The following is a 16,523-nucleotide window of genomic DNA, read 5'->3' as shown; positions in this document are numbered from 1 at the left end:
TGGAGGTGGGAGGATGGGGTGGGGGAGACAGACATGGGGGTGGGAGGATGTGGGGTAGACAGATGGGGGGACCAAGCCCAGGCCGAGGGTCAGGGTGTGCAGGAGGAAGGGTTCCAGGAAGTACTTCCGCTAAGGTAGCCCTTGTTAGGAAATGTCCCCCGTCCTCCCACCCCACCCCCGCTACACCTAGATTGTGGAGAAACCAATAATTTATTACGCTAAGTTCGTCCTCAACAGCGCCCGAGACGGATTGAACTGAACCTTCCTGCTGCTTCTGCGAAACTGCGGCCTGGCTCGGCGCCCGCTCACCTTCAGCACCAAGACCTCGAGCATCTTCGCGGCACCCGGGGCTGCCCGGGTCCCCTCGCCCGGGAAGGCGCGCCCCGTGCCGCCGGCCCTTCGCGCAGACGTCGGCGCCTCGGTCGTCCGCGCCCCGTCCGCCCACGCTGACCCTCAGGTCCCCCCGACAGGCCCGGTCCGTCCCGCCACAGCCGAGGCGACGCGCTCAGTCCTCTAACTCGACGCCGCCACCGCCGCGGGCGCTCTCGGGCCTCCCGCACCGCACCCCGGGCAGCCAACCCGCGCCAGCGCCGCAACGGCCCTCCGAGGCTCTCCCGCGCAGGCCTCGAGCGGCGAGAGACCGCGTGGGGCGCCCAACGGCCGGACACGACGCGACCTCACGGCGTCGGGGCGGGGCGAGGGGCGGGGCGGCGTCGAGGGGGCGGGGCGGCGCCGAGGCTGAGTGAGGAGGAGCGAGCAGAGACAGGTGAGCTCAACCCCCACCGACCCTGCTGGGGTGCTCAGGGCCTGCAGACCTTGGCGGGCAGGGGAGCTGCCCGCCTGTAGATGGGACTCGGGACTCCGCTGTCCACTGCCTCGTGGGTCCGGAGGGATAGAGGGACCTGCCAGGAGGCCCTTTCCTTCCGAATCCCTCTGGGCCAGCCTGCACCCCTTGGGCAGTAGGAGGAAAATGCGGGTCGGCCACTGATCCCCTGGGCCTTCGTGACCTCCCGGCAACATCCCCACCAGACCTGCGCCTTCTGGAAAGGTTCCTGGTTCTGGCTTTTTTCCTCTATGACAGGCATTTTTGTCACCACCAAAGGGCGCAAACTGCAGCCTCATGGACTGGGTGCTGCCTGGACCAGTTTTGTTTTTAGGTAGTTCAGGGCTCTTTGAACACTTTTAAGCTCTGATTCTCATCTAAAAAATTGGGCCTCGCACAGTGATTCCCAGAATTAGGTAGATGACATTACGTTGGGTGAAACGAAGGACACCCCCAAAGCATGGGGGAAAGTTAGCTTTAGTACTAGCTCAGGAATCTCGCTCCAAGGCAGGAAGAAGTCAACAAACCGGAAGAAAGGGAAATGATATTCCTTAAAAATTAAAAGAACCATGGCTAAGAAAGAAAAAAGTGCTGGGCCTAGAAGGTTTTGTTTACAGCAGAATTCTTTAATATTTCAATTGTGAAGAAACATTTTCTTAAACTCATCTTAAATGTGTAAGGGAACCAATAAGAGGGCAAGCGATTGCGCCCGAGACCGTGTGGGAAATGTGGAGTTACGTATTTGGAGAACAGAATGTTCCAGTAAGCACCCACTTTTAAAACCAAGCTTGGCTGGGTGTGGCGGCTCACACCTGTAATCCCAGCACTCTGGGAGGCCAAGGCAGGTGGATTGCTTGAGATCAGGGGTTGGAGGCCAGCCTGAACAAGAATGAGACACCATCTCTACTAAAAATGAAAACTGAGGCAAGAGGATCGCTTGAGCCCAAGAGTTTGACATTTCTGTGAGCTAGGATGCCATGACACTCTACCAAGGGTGACAAAGTGAGACTATCTAAAACAAACAAACAAAAAAAACAAGCTTGACTTCACAAGGTCCCACAATCACGTGTTTCAAAGTCTCAGCCTGCATGAAGAGGAAAGGAGTATGAACACAGCTGCAAAGGGCATGAAGTTCACCTGTTGCTGAACTTGGGCTAATGAGTCTTCACCCCCAATCAAGGCACCAGGCAAGCCCAACTCACCTAAAGCTAGAAACCTTGTCAAAAAGAGGTGAAAAACAACAGGATCTGATTTAAACAGGCCCATGCCTATAGTTCCAGCTACTCCAGAGGCTGAGATGGGAGGCTCTCTTAAGCCCAGCCTGGGCAACGTAGCAAGACCCCATCTTGAATAGGTGGCACCAGAGACAGTTCCCAAGCACTGAAGGAAATGGAGAATACAGCCTTCTCCCAGTTCTTAGTGTAGGGACAGACTTCTTTTCTTTGAATAGATAGATGCCATGCTGTGGTGTGGGGTTTCCCACACTTTTTCACAACATGGCTTATGGAAAATGGAGATACAGGAGAACCTCTGTAAGTTGACCACTCAAGGGACTGCAGCAAACTGGTCACCACCATAAGGAACTGCACTGATGCATACATGTGGTGCATGTCCGGTCTGTGAAAATTAGGTCAAGTTAAAGAGGGGGCCAATGTAGGGGGTGGCCAGCTATGGTGTATGTATTTATACCCCGTACTGGGATGAATAGTTAAGTCTTCTGTGATGGGAGCTCACTGCTCTGGGGCTCCAGCCATCAGCCCCCCCGAAGCTAAAAGGGATCAGTATCTGTACTGTCACCTTCCCCCCAACCCTGACACCAGTGAGAATTATTTTTCTTCTTTAAAAGAAATTACTCTAACAAGCTGGACTTGGTGGCTCAGGCCTTAATCCCAGCACTCCAGAGGCCGAGGCAGGTGGATTGCCTGAGCCCAGAGCAAGATGACATCTCTAAAAATAGCCAGGCGTTGTGGTGGGCGCCTGTAGTCCCAGCTACTTGGGAGGCTGAGGCAAGAGAATTGCTTGAGCCCAAGAGTTTGAAGTTGCTGTGAGCTGTGATGCCACAGCACTCTACCCAGGGCAACAAAGTGAAACTGTTTCAAAAGGGAAAAAAAGAAAGAAAGAAAGAAAGAAATTACTCTGTAACCTAAAATGAAAAGACTTCCAGTGCATTTTTATGAGGCAGTTAAATCCCGGCGCTAAAATCTGACAAAGATAACACGGAGAACTGTAGATTAATTTCTCTTACAAGTATAGGTCTGAAATCCCAAATAAAATGCTACCACGTAAACGCTGGGACTAATTAAAAGTGAAGTCATAGCCAAGTAGGCTTTAAGGCTTACTGAGGAATGGAGAAACGCTTACTACTGGCCTGTCACAAACATGGCCAGATCACAGCACAGTAAGGGACAAGAACCTGTTCCTGACACTGCCATGGCTCATCCAGGCACCCCTGGGTGACCAGATACTGTTAGGAAATTAAAGTCTGTCCCATCATGGGAATAATATTCAGTTCCTCAAGGGGTCTGGTAGACGGTGTTCTGTTCTTATATATATATTTTTGGGCTCCCCACTCCAAGAGAAGGAGAAAAGGGTGAGAAGACAAAGCATTAGGAATGGTAAGGAGAGACATCTGAGACAGTAGGACCTCCAGTCCTGCTCCGGCCTCTTCACCTGTCAGTGTGCCCATGGCAGAGGTAGGGAGTGGGGAAGAGTATCGAGCTGCTGATACAAGTTTTCCAAAACTGGCATAATTCTGTTTGTGGGTTTTTGGTCATGCTGTCACCCAGGCTAGAGTGCTGTCATGTCACAGCTCGCAACAACCTCAAACTCTTGGGCTCAAGAGATTGATCCTCCTGCCTCAGCCTCCCTAGTAGCTGGGACTACAGGTGCCTGCCACAATGCCTGACTCCTTGTTCTATTTTTAGTAGAAACATGGATCTTGCTCTTGCTCAGGCTTGTCTCAAACTCCTGAGCTGCTAGAGGGTTAGGATTACAAGTATTTGGCAGAACTGGCATAATTCTTAGACTTGGGCACGAGGTGCCAGGTGCAGTGGCACATGCCTGCAATCCCAGCACTTTGGGAGGCTGAGGCAGGAAGATCACTTGAGGCCAGGAGTTTGAGACCAGACTGGGCAACGTAGCAAAGCATTATTGCTATAAAAAAACTAAAAATTAGCCAGGAGTGACGGTACATGGTCTGAAGCAGGAGGACAGCTTAAGCCCAGGAGTTCAAGGCTACAGTGAGTTGTGATCCTGCCACTGCACCCTAACCTGGGTGATAGAGGGAGACTCCATCAAGGAAGGAAGGGAGGGAGGGAGGGAGGGAGAGGAGAGAAAGAAATGGAGACCAAGGACTTTCTCCCTTCTCTCCCTCTCAGATTCTTCCTCCCCCAATATATTCAAGTGGTCATACCTTGAAATCAGCTGTTTTAAAAGGCAGTCTGCAAGTATCCAGTTTTTTAATATTCTCATTATCCTTCCAAAAAAAAAAAAAAGGATAAAAAACAAGTTCAGCCTCAAAGCTGGCTTGAACATTTGCCAGTTGATTTTCTTTGAGAAGAACTTTTTTAGTTTTGTTCTTTATTTGTTTTGTGTAAGTTGAGAGAGAGTAGCAACTGGGCACTGAACTCAACAGCAGAAGCCTGCTGCCTGTGTTCAGACACCTTCGTTATCTTTTTGGGAATTGGTCTGTCCATCAGAGAACACCTGGGTTCCCACTGAGATCATACACCTGTCAGATAATCCTCATGTTTCTTTCTCTTTGTTTCAGACTGCAAATCCACTCATGCAATCCCCTTATGTTTCCAGTGTATTATTTTCATAGCTCGAGAACATTCACTGCAAGAATATTCTCCTATCTTCAATTTTGAACTATAAATTATCGACTCAAATTAACCTTTATCTCACTGCTTTATATGTTGAATTCTATTTCATAGAATAAATACTAAACTCTTCTTGCTTTCTGTTTCCCTCCTTTTATTTCTTAGCCTTTTAGCAGAATTGTAGGAATTATAACCCATTTACAATTAGGTTTTAAAACATTTGATCTGAGAGTCTTACTGTTTTCTCTTTTTGAATTATTTTCCAGCTAAGGTTGGTTGAATCCACAGAGTCTGCAAATATGGAGGGCTGGCTATATGGGGATCACTTCGGGAGAACTTTCGATATAATCAAAATCGTTCATTTGTGAGGCACGTGAGAGCAAAAGGAGACAGGATTTCAAATATCCAACTGTCTGCAGTTTGTGATTGGCATAAGGAAGCATCTAAAAGAAATTCAGGGTCGGGCATGGTGGCTCATGCCTTGTAATCCCAGCACTCTGGGAGGCCAAGGCGGGTGGATTGCTTGAGCTCAGGAGTTGGGAGACCAGCCTGAGCAAGAGCGAGAGTTTGAGGTTACTGTGAGCTTTGATGCCACAGCACTCTACCCAGGGCAACAGACTCTGTCTCAAAAATTAAATAAAAGTAATTCAGATTCCAAAATTGTTTCCTGAAGAAAATTCTTGGCCAATGCAAAAGAAAATGTGAAAAACATCCAATTCCCTTTGTGATACTCTCAAACCACAAGACGAACATAACAGTTTTATCCTACCATACTCCATACCTCCATCTCCCTCTGCTTCTGTCTTTCCTTCCAGGATTCTCCCCTCCCCTCCTGTCTTCTAAAGCTCAATTAACCATTAAAATTAACTCAAATTTCCCCATAGAACAGAGGAAACCTCTGTAGGAACCAAAAGAAAACTTGCCCTTCGTCCTTGGAAGGTTTGCTAAAAGTCAGATGGCAAAAGGCAGATTAAAGAAAAGGTGCAGGGTGGCGCCTGTGGCTCGGAGGAGTGGGCACTGGCCCCATATGCCAGAGGTGGTGGGTTCAAAACCAGCCCTGGCCAAAAACTGCAAAAAAAAAAAAAAAAAGGGGGGGGTGCAGGAAAGAAGGAAGGATGAGAGGGAGGGAATTCACGAACTCATCCTAGAAAAGGGAGAAAGTGCTACGTAGCTCTGGTCACGTTTGGATTACTCCCCTGGGAAAGCTGTGAACTGATGCCAGCGCCTAGTCCACCCTTCAAAGGACTTTTTCTAGGATGAGTTTGCAAACTTCATTGTCCGACCTCGTACCAACTTATGAACGTGTATGGGGGAGAGCCAGGGTGCCCCTAATCTGAGGTTCTTTGTCCTATAATAGATTTAGCCCATTTTGTATATGGTCGTGGTTGATATCTATTCCTACTTCAGCTGTTTTATTCTAAGTGTTTGGCTTTTTGTTTCCTTGCTACCTCCCTTGTTTTCTAGCTTTTGCGTTAGCAGTTATGCTTCTTTTTGATTGATTTGAAAAGTGACCATTCTATTTTTTTTTTTTTTGAAGCAGAGTTTATGTCACCCTCAGTAGAGTGTCATGGCATCATAGCTCACAGCGACCTCAAACTCTTGGGCTTAAGTGATTCTTTAGCCTCAGCCACCAGAGTAACTGGGACTACAGGCACCTGCCACAACACCTGGCTACTTTTTTTATGCAGTTGTCATTGTTGTTTAGCAGGCCCCAGCTGGGTTCAAATCCACCTGCCTCAGTGTATGTGGCTGGAGCCCTAACTACTGAGCCCAGGTGCCACGTCAAGTGATTGTTCTATTTTTAATTCTACTAACTACTTCTGCATTTAAAAATACTTCATCAGATATTTCTCTATTATCACCTACAGTTGTGGACTCTGCCCTCTCATCCTCTTTCTTATCCCTCCCGTAGACATTCTCGTTTTGACAGTATGTCTAGGATTATTGTTTTTATGAAAAAGGGGGGTTCATTATTTTTCAAAATTGGTTTAAATATGAATTATTTTTAACATCTGCAGTGCTTTTCAGCCATTTTTAGAGTAATTATTCAGACTTACTTCTTATATTTAATTGATTTCCACAATTCACCATCTGGACTTTTTTTTTTTTGAGACAGAGTCTCACTCTGTCATCCTGGATAGAGTGCAGTGACATCATAACTCACAGCAACCTCCAACTCGTGGGCTCAAGCAATCCTCTTGCTTTAGCCTCTCAAGTAGCTAGAACTACAGGCGTTTGCCACAACACCTGGCTAGTTTTTCTATTTTTAGTAGAGATGAGTCTCACTCTTACTCTGGCTGGTCTTAAACTCTTCAGTTCAAGCTTAAGAGTTAATCCTCCCCCCTCAGCCTCCCAGAGTGCTGGGATTATAGTCATGAGCCACCTCACCTGGCATCACCATGGGGACTTCTACCGTGCACTACTACTTCACAATTTTTGATAAATCTTTCAGTCATCTCTGGTATTTCTATCAGGGAATTTCTTCAGAGAGTGTGGACTCCTCAGAGCTCATGGAGAAGAGAGAATGATTTCCACAGCTTCCACATATGATCGGTACCTGTATGCTCTGTCCAGTGTATCCTGTTACTCTGTGACACACACTCAGAAACCTGATTTTGCACCTTCATAATTTTTGACTTTTCTTCCTGCAAATCTGTGGCATTCCTTATTTTTGAAATTCAAAATGTCATCCGGGTGTTATACAATTTTTGTTAATTTTGCTTTGACACGCACGACAGGGCCTTTTTGCCAGATCAACACTTTCCTTCAGCTCAAGAAAACTTTATTCTCTTCTCCAAATAATGTGTTTCCATTTGTTCTGGAATTTACCTTTAGACCTGTTACCTGTGGGATGTCATCCTCTACATTGAATGTGTTTTTCTTAGGCTATAGAAGCAAAGAGACTCAAGAATAAAAGATTGTTCAGAGTTCCAGATTTGCCTCAAAGCAAAGGGAACCGCAAAAGGTTCTGAGGCGAGAAAGAGCTTTGCACAGTGGACAAACCAGACGATGACCTTTCTGCTGGGAGTGCAGATGGAAAGGGTGGGGGAGGAGGTCAGAGGGAATAGCATGGCCTTGCAGAGTTTAGGCTGTGTGAAGAAAAGCCACAGTGCCAGCCCCCCAAATGACTAAGACTTCTAACTTGAATAAGTGGTGTATTTCTGATATAAGGAAGACTGTGCTGAGGCAGACTGCTCCAGGGAAAAGTAATAGGTTAGGGAAGGGGCTGGACTGTTGTTAACAGATACAAAAATACAGTAGCTTACATAAAGTAGAAATAGATTTTCTTTCATGTAAAAGCAGGAAGTGAGCAGCCCAGAGCAGGCAGGCACCTGTCCCTTAACACTCAGCTTCTGTCCCAAGGCAGCTGCTCCAGTTGTCACCATTTCTAGCCGGAGAGAAGGGAAAAGAGAAAGTGGAGGGCAAGCAATTTCCTTCCTAAAAGACAGGACTTAGGGCGGCACCTGTGGCTCAAAGGAGTAGGGTGCCAGCCCCATATGCCAGAGGTGGTGGGTTCAAGCCCAGCCCTGGCCAAAAACTGCAAAAAAAAAAAAAAAAAGACAAGACCTAGAAGTCACTTCACCTGAGGAGAGAAGTGGGTCTAAGAACAAGGATTGAGGGACTCTAACATCTATAGGTTAGAGGAGAAGAAACTAAGAGGACTAGTGGCTAAGGGGGTGAGGAGAGTGAGAAACTGTCCAGGGTTGCAGAGAGGTTGCAAAAATAAAGAGGGCTCGGCGCCTGGAGCACAGTGGTTACGGCGCCAGCCACAGACACCGAAGTTGGCAGGTTTGAACCTGGCCCTGGCCAGCTAACCAACAATGACAACTGCAACAAACAAATATCTGGGCATTGTGGCAAGCACCTGTAGTCCCAGCTACTTGGGAGGCTGAGGCAAGAGAATCACTTGAGGCCAAGACCTGGAGGTTGCTGTGAGCTGTGATGCCACAGCGCTCAGTACTGAGGCCGACAAACTGAAACTCTGTCTCTAAACAAAACAAAACAAACAAACCCCCCAAAACCTGTGAGCAAGATGTGTTAGCCTAAAATATCAAATATCCAGCCTCATTCTGGATGCTAATGAAGGTCATCCAAAAGAATTAGCCAAAAAAAGGGAGGCAATGAAAATATATACTTAGTATTGACTCCTGAGTGTGTAATGCAGTTTCAAGAAATGGATGGCATTATAGAAAACAAATGTCCCTGGCTGAGCCCTGGATGAGACAGCATGGAGTAAAGATACCAGAACAGAAGGTGACAGGTAGGGTCAAATAGCGTCGGACTCAGCGCCTGTCACTCAGTGGTTAAGGCACCAGCCACATACACCAGGGCTGCCAGGTTCAAACCCAGGTAGGCCTGCTAAAACAATGACAACTGCAACCAAAAAATAGCCAGATATTGTGGCAGATAGCTGTAGTCCCAGGTACTTGGGAAGCTGAGGCAAGAGAATTGCTTAAGCCCAGGAGTTTGAGGTTGCTGTGAGCTGTGGTGCCATGGCACTCTACCCAGGGTGACAAGTGAGACTCTGTCTCCAAAAAAAAAGGAAAAAAAAATCAGCTTTCTGCTTCTGTAGCTGAGTCCCAGTCAGCCTGAATACATTAGGTAAGAAAGAGTATGACAAATGCCATAATTCTGGCTGGGTTCTAAAACAACATAGCCTTCCAGCTCCTGAGGTCAGGCCTGTCAATTGGGCTGGTGGGCGAGATATCACCTTTCACCATAAGTAGGAAGTCACAGAACAATCACCCAAAAGGAATTCTTGGAAGGAGTCAAGTTTCAGTCAGATTAAAAACAACAAAACTATCTTTTTGATGAAGAAAAACCAGTGGTATCATTTATTCACAACATCTAATACCATCCACCAAGGTGCAGGAGCTCCACTGAAGAGGCCACAGGACTAGGAGCAAGTTCTACTCTTGGTTGTGAGGCTAACTGGCTGCAGAACCTGTTTCCTGCTGGCACCATCATGCCCTTCACCTTTCCAGCTGTACGGAGCATTCCTGTATTCTGTGCGAATGAAACAGCATCATGCCTAAGGCCAAAAGCTGGATTGAGTGATAACAGTATCTGTGGCTCCCCAAATTTACATATTGGAAACGTTTGCTGAAAAAAACAAAATAAAGAGACTTTAGATCAGGTTTCTCACCCTTGGTCTTGCGCTGCCGCCCTGGCCTCTCCCCACTAGATGGCAGTGGTGTCCTTCCCTCAGTTGGGACAACCAGAAGTGTTTCCAGAAGTAGCAAAATGCCCCTGAGGGCAAAAAGTGCTGCGCTGAGAACCACTGCTTCAAATATTTTCCTCTAACCAGGATTAAATAATACATACAAGCTTTATTTGTCACTGCCTTTATTTTGTAGGTAGAAAACTAATAAGACATTTCATGAAAAATGAAATCCACTGTACATTGCAGAACTGAGTCAAAGACCTTGAAATATAATTAGTATCCTAACTCTCATTTCCCACCTTTAGTCAATAAACATTTCATCTCAAAGTAGGTAAAACAATTGCTAATATTAGGCCAGTAGTGGTGGCTCACACCTATAATCCTAGCACTCAGGGAGGCAGGGCCGGGTAGAGGCCCCAACTGAGACCAGCATGAGCAATAGCGAGACCTGTCGCTACCAAAAATAAAAAATAACTGCATTGTGGCAGGTGTCTGTAGTCCCAGCTACTTGCAAGGCTGAGACAGGAGGATCACTTGAGCCCAGGAGTTTGAAATTACTCATATTAAGCGCATGGACTCATACAAACAGCACTAATTATGACCTCTCTCTAAACTCTTTTCATTCATTAACACCCTGGAGTAAAAATAATGACGACTTTACTATGGCTTCATTACTTCTTAGACGTCACTGAAAGGTTGTCTCACTCCACTGTTCACTATCTCATCAGACATCCTTAACTGAGTTATAGCAGAAAGTCTACGGGATTCATGGATCAACCTCTAGAGAGCTGTTAGAACAATGGCAGTGGAACATCTTATTTAAAATTTTGACATAACATTATAGACGTGGAGACCCTTGTGAATTTTTTTTCTTGTTTTGGCAACAAAATCACGTATACTATTTTATAAGCTTTATACTTGTGGCATACTGTAAGGTTTAATAAAAGAAACCAGAGAGCTCTGTAATACACCTGAAATTAAAAAAAACACTGCATTACAGCTTTACAGGCAGAGAGTTCTTAAGAAGCTCAGCTGACCCTTGTTCTTCATGAGGACTCCTTCAAGCGGGCAGCTTTCGATCACGCAGCACCCTATAGACGGCTCTTAGTCGCTACATAGTTCTGAGGATAAACGTGTTTACACTTGGACTGGACCGTCACGTGGATGTCATAAAGGTGGCGGTCGTACAGCACTATGCGGTGGAATGTCTCTCCTTCCTTCATGATTTCTTCAGTCGTTTTTTCAGTAGACAAAAATTTTTCTAAAAAGGTTGAATCTTCTAAGTACAGCTCATCACCTGAAGAAGACAAAATGTTAATTCCATTAAATTATTACTTTATGGATCATTCCACAGTAGCAGTGAAATACAAATAGTACTTATTTTTAATCTATTTCATGTGTTTGGAACTGAGATAAATTGTTAAATAACCCTAATTTTATTAATTTACATTAATGTGTAATATTCTCCCAATTCCCCAGTCAAGAATTTTCTTTGGGCACAAACACTTCTGACTGTGTATTTTCATTGTGAACAGCAACTTTCATACCAATTCATAACTCTTTATTTTCTTCACTATTGACATCAATATTGGCTTTGATAGCTGTATACTTTTGCTGTTTCAATGTGGGCTGTTCTGATGATCTCAAAGTTAATTTAGAGAAATTAACACTGGGCAGGGTGTTGTGGCTCATGCCTGTAATCCCAGCACTCTGGGAGGTGGAAGACGGTGGACTGCCTGAACTCAGGAGTTTGAGATCAGCCTAAGTGAGAGCAAGACCCCATCTCTACTAAAAATAGAAAAGCTAGCCAGGAGTTACAGCAGGTGTCTGTAGTCCCAGCTACTCAGGAGGCTGAGGCAGGAAGATCATTTGAGCCCAAGAGTTTGAGGTTGCTGTGAGCTATGATGCCACATCACCTACAGAGGGTGATGAAGTGAGACTCTGTCTCAAGAAAAAATAAGTTATATAAAAATTGCCAGATTTTCCACCTATAGGTTGAATAACAACTCTTGTCACTATTCTCAGGAAGTGAGCAGGCAGCCATGAAGACAGGTACAAAGTGCCACTCTAAACTGCCACCAACGCCCCTTCTGCCCAACAGCAATTGACCATAAACAAGCTCCTTAGTTCAAATCAGCTGACAACTTACCAATTCTCATAATTCAAAATTAAAATAGAAAAAAAATGAGATAATATATGAGAAAACATATTCAGTGTCTAGAAATGACATTTACATAAATATGCAGCTATGCTGGTGACATTATTCAGACTTTCTGGTTATGTTATGGGTATTTCACAGACTTCAACCTTAACTAATTAATACCCTGTAGGCTCTAAAACACAGATCAGTTCGTGTCTGTGTTGTGCCATACTGTCACGCAGCCCCATGCGCTGAGTGTCAGCGCCACCGGAAGTTATCGACACTTCACTGACCTACCTGGTAAAAGCTGCAGCGACCCGTCAGCAGTCAGCAGCGTGATGGGCAGCCATCTTTCCAGTCCTTCTAATGCACGATCCAAACAGAATTTGTGCAAGTCAGACAGAGAGGCAAAGTTTTCAAGTCTTCTCAGTTCATAGAACTGGGGGGGTGCCAGCCAAATTTCTTTTGATATGAAACGTTCAGTTGCCTCTGATGGAGATAACCACTGTGAAAGACAACATAGGGCTTCCTAAGGTTTATGCCACAGACAACGGAAGATTTGAGATTGTTAGATAAGTACCCTAAGATCTAAATCGAAGATGTGAAATTAATTCATTCATTTTCACCGGTAGAGACCTCTGAGACAACATAAAAGATCTGGTGAAGATAGCTGGATTTGCCCAGTCAGGTTGATGTGGTGGGTTCGAAACCTGCCCGGGGCCAGCTAAACAACAATGACAACTGCAACAAAAGATAGCCAGGCATTGTGGCGGGTGCCTGTAGTCCCAGCTACTTGGGAGGCTGAGACAAGAGAATCGCTAACCAAAGAGTTTGAGGTTGCTGTGAGCTGTGACACCACAGCACTCTACCGAGGGCAACATAATGAAACTCTGTCAAAAAAAAAAAAAAGAAAAGAAAAAGCTGAATGGTTCCCCTTAAGAAATTGATTACCAGAACACTGATCCTGGAAACTAGCAAATAAATCTGACAGACCACAAAGGTTTGACCTGGGAGAATTGCTGAGGGCAAAGTGATTCTGGTCACTCCCGAAGGAAGACTCTGAAGGGTAGAATCATCACCATAGATTGAGAATTTTGTGCTTGTTCTCTCCTCCCATAAAGGGGAACCTTGTTTGGTACAGTGACTCATATTTATAATGCCAGCATTCTGGGAGGCTAAGGCAGAAAGATCGCTTGACGCCAGAAGTTTGAAAACAGCCTAGACCACATAGTGAGATCCTGTCACTACGAAAAATTTAAGTATCAGTGGTGCATGGTGGCATGCATCTGTAGTCCCAAATACTAGGGAGGCAAAGGTGGGAGGATCACTCGAACCCATGAGCTTGATGGAGGCTACAGTGAGCTATGATCGCGGCATTGCACACCAGCCTAGATGTCAGAGCAAGACCCTGTCTCAAAAAAATAAGATAAAACGAAACAAATGGAGCACCTTGGCTAGGTACTGAGGATACGATGGACACAACAAAGCTCTCTGAGGTCCAATGAGAAGTATAACAACCAATATACACTGTGATGTGTGCCACGAGTGACAATGCAGGTGAGGAATTAGGAGCAATACAGCTTTAAGGAAGGTCAGCAGGCACGACTCAGCCTACAGTCTAGGAAGTGTAATAACGCCTAGACTGTAATAACTCCTGTGTAATAACACTTTCAACCAAGCAATGTCTTCCTGTTAAACTTAAACGACCTCACTGCTGCAACCTGCTGTCCTTCCCTAGCCTGCTCTCCAAAGACATTTAGATAAAAAGAATTGATTCAATAAATATGGAATGAACCAAAGGTCTTTCTTTACTGGGTTTACTAAATATCCACTTACACGAGGGGTAACTGATTCTTCTGTCCCTATTGAATGGAACAAGGGAACAGTACAGAAAACCTGATCTGAAAGACGCTACCAAACAGTTGAACCCAATTTGACATTTTTACAAACGTATCATCCAACGGCAGAATATATATTCTTTATAGGTGCAAAGGGAATATTTGCCAAGAGTATATTCGTGACCATAAAACAAGACTCAATAAACTTAAAAAGACCAAAATCATATAAAGTATGTTCGCCAAGAAACCAAGTTAAAAAGCTATGAAGGCCGGGCGCGGTGGCTCATGTCTGTAATCCCTGCACTCTGGGAAGACTGCTTGAGCAAGGGGAAGGCCCCTTCTCTACAAAAATAAAAAGAAGTAGCCCGACATCGTGGCCCCCACCTGTAGTCTCAGCCACCCCGGAGCCTGAGGCAGAAGAATCGCTTCAGCCTAGGAGTTTGAGGTCAGTATGAGCTATGACACCAGGTTACTCTACCCAGGGTGACAGAATTAGACTTCGTCTTAAAAAAAGGCTGTTGATTGCCCTGTTGGAAATTAGCCGGGCATCATGAAGGGCGCCTGTAGTTCCAGCTACTCGGGAGACTGAGAGCGGAGGATCATTTGAACCCAGGAGTTTAAGGTTGCTGCGAGCTGTGATACACTACGGCACCCTAGTCTGGGTCAACAGAGTGAGATTCTGTCTCAAAAAAGAAAAATAAATAAGGCTGTGGAGACGAGATGCGTCTGCACATGCAAAGCGCTGTTCAGAGCCAGCTGTGACCCTCCCCGCAGTGGCCCTGCGGGGAGAACCGCCTGGGGACACAGAGTCGAGGTCCCGAGACTGAGAAGCCGAGGCTGCGGGAAGCCGAGAGCGCTTCCCCAAGGACATGGCTTTGGGCCCCCACTCGTTTGCTCCTGGGACCTCGGAGTCTTTCACTGGCTAACTGGAGGCCCCCGAGGGCCGTGGCCGCCGGCAGGGGTCCTTCTCCTGTCCCGGTGGTGGCTCCCACCGCCCCGCGCGAGGGCGCCCTACCTGGCAGCCCACCACCTCGGCCAGGTCGGGGTGGACGGACGGCGGCTCGCGCAGGCAGCACAGGAAGAAGGTCGTGTTGAAGCGGCGAGTGGCGCCGCGGTAGAAGGGCGTCAGCCAGGCGCTCCAGTCGTGCAGCGCCCAGATGTCGGGCGTGCAGTCCAGGTGCGCGCACAGGCGCAGAAAGTGGTGCGGGTCGCGCCGGACGCGGTCCCGCCAGTCGGCCAGGCCCGGCGGCAGCGCGAGGGCGCGGCGGGGCTCCGGCGCGGACAAGGCGCCGCGGGGCCGCAGCAGCAGCACGCCGGCCTCCTCGAAGGCCTCGCGGATGGCGCAGATGCGGAAGGCCACGTCATCGGGCAGCGCCCCCGCGTCGCCGTTGGCCGCGTCAGGCAGCACCGGGAAGGCTGCGCGCCGGGGCGGCGCTGGGCCCAGGCCGAAGCGCGGCGGCCCCTGGTGCGGGGCGAAGAGGCGCAGCCAGTCGGCGGAGCGGTCCGCCGCGTCCAGCACGCCGCCCGGGAAGACGTGCGCGCCGGGCATGAAGCCCTGGTTCGGCGAGCGCTGCAGCAGCAGCAGCCGGAAGCCCTCGGCCGACGACGGGGCGGCTGCGCTCGGGCGCGTCCCGCCCGCCGCCAGCACCAGGGTGGCCGCCAGGCGCCAGCTGCTCGGGCCCGACCGCAGCGGGCCATTCATGGCGGGCGGCGGCGCGCGGCCTCTTGTCTCGGCTTCTGGCGCGGCGGGAGCTCCTGAGCCGATGGTGGGGCCGCGCACAGACCCCAGCACCCTCAGTTGGCCTCCCTGGAGACGAGCGCCTGGCCCTCCGAGGATCTGGGCAGTGTCGCCTGCACCGGCCGGTGGGAGGGGCGCGGCACTCGCCTGAGCAGGCGCCTCCTCGGGTGCCCTTAAGCCCAGCCCAGGTCACTTTCAGTCGACCCGGGTTGTCACAGCGGCCAGCAAGCGATTGTTATTCCCAGCTTACTGAAGGAAGGCTGCGTTATCCCCTCGCTGGACTCTTGGACGCAGAGCAGGAATGCTTAGGGCTCGCATGACCAGCCATAGTAAATATGGGATGCAAAGCCAGGCCTGATGACATTTGTCCCTCTACAGCCCGACGACTAGGACTTTATCCCTTAAAGGAGGGTCCACATGGAGGCGTGTTTCCTTTGGGAGAAGAGAGAGGACGTTCAAGGACCGGTGTCCGAGCTTTGCAAACTCACACGAGCCTTGCCAATGGGAAACGAAGGGATTATCCAGATGTCGAATTACCAGTTTCCTGATGCACTGCCTGAACGTGAAAGAGCCTTCCAGAATCCCTGCCCTCTAGAGTAATGTTAGTATTATGGTTCTGGTTACCTTTTATGTCAGGACACCTGGGGACCTGGATGGGTTTCACTTTGATGGGAAATATTTAAACCAAGCTGTTTCTCTCCACTCCATCTGTTTTTCTTTTTGTAGAGACAGAGTCTCACTTTGTTGCCCTAGGTAGAGTGCCGTGGCGTCACCCAGCTCACAGCAACCTTCAACTCCTGGGCATCAGTGATTCTCTTGCCTCAGGCTTCCGCGTAGCTGGAGCCCGCCACAACGCCTGGCTATTTTTTGGTTGCAGTTTGGCTGGGGCCCCACTCCATCTTTTTAGTGGCTAGAAGACTCCCACCTCCAAGAGCAGTATTGTGATCTTTTAGAAAGGGCCTGTTTAAATCTGAGTCTTTTCTTTTACCAACTCCTTGC

At 47.9% G+C, this 16,523-nt stretch overlaps 2 protein-coding genes across 3 annotated transcripts in view; both read right to left on the bottom strand.

The window, feature by feature from the left end:
• TDRD12 (tudor domain containing 12) overlaps window positions 1-333 on the bottom strand; it is a 67,169-nt gene extending 66,836 nt beyond the window's left edge. The window contains exon 1 of the mRNA XM_023518377.1: window positions 310-333. Within this exon, the coding sequence (XP_023374145.1) occupies window positions 310-333 (24 nt within the window). The remainder of the gene's footprint in view (window positions 1-309) is intronic.
• Window positions 334-9,455: 9,122 nt separating this feature from the next.
• On the bottom strand, window positions 9,456-16,219 carry NUDT19 (nudix hydrolase 19). 2 transcript variants are annotated; one of them, XR_002775407.1, is made up of 4 exons: window positions 14,802-16,219; window positions 12,246-12,453; window positions 10,846-11,105; window positions 9,456-9,747 (listed from the first exon to the last, which is right to left on the bottom strand). XR_002775407.1 is itself a non-coding variant. In XM_003798451.3 (3 exons), exons 1-3 carry the CDS (start codon window positions 15,486-15,488, stop codon window positions 10,900-10,902), a joined length of 1,101 nt encoding a protein of 366 aa, XP_003798499.1. In that variant the 5' UTR covers window positions 15,489-16,219; the 3' UTR covers window positions 9,456-10,899. The 2 variants fall into 2 exon arrangements, 1 of the variants encoding a protein (XP_003798499.1); XM_003798451.3 differs by having other exon boundaries at window positions 9,456-11,105.
• Window positions 16,220-16,523: the final 304 nt, after the last annotated feature.

The sequence above is a fragment of the Otolemur garnettii genome, unplaced genomic scaffold (genome assembly GCF_000181295.1).
Source record: "Otolemur garnettii isolate 467f Iridium unplaced genomic scaffold, OtoGar3 scaffold00135, whole genome shotgun sequence".
NCBI classification, from domain to species: Eukaryota; Metazoa; Chordata; class Mammalia; order Primates; family Galagidae; genus Otolemur; species Otolemur garnettii.
The sequence above is the reverse complement of the archived record's forward strand: the minus strand, read 5'-3'. Positions and strand labels throughout refer to the sequence as shown.

Bases quoted from the DNA above. Each gene is read 5' to 3' on its own strand.
- NUDT19 (XM_003798451.3), bottom strand. From the start codon at position 15,488: ATGAATGGCCCGCTGCGGTCGGGCCCGAGCAGCTGGCGCCTGGCGGCC. The intron at 12,454-14,801 runs GTAGGGCGCCCT...TGTCTTTCACAG, and splicing joins CCGAGGTGGTGGGCTGCCAG to TGGTTATCTCCATCAGAGGC. The intron at 11,106-12,245 runs GTAGGTCAGTGA...TGTCTTCTTCAG, and splicing joins GTCGCTGCAGCTTTTACCAG to GTGATGAGCTGTACTTAGAA.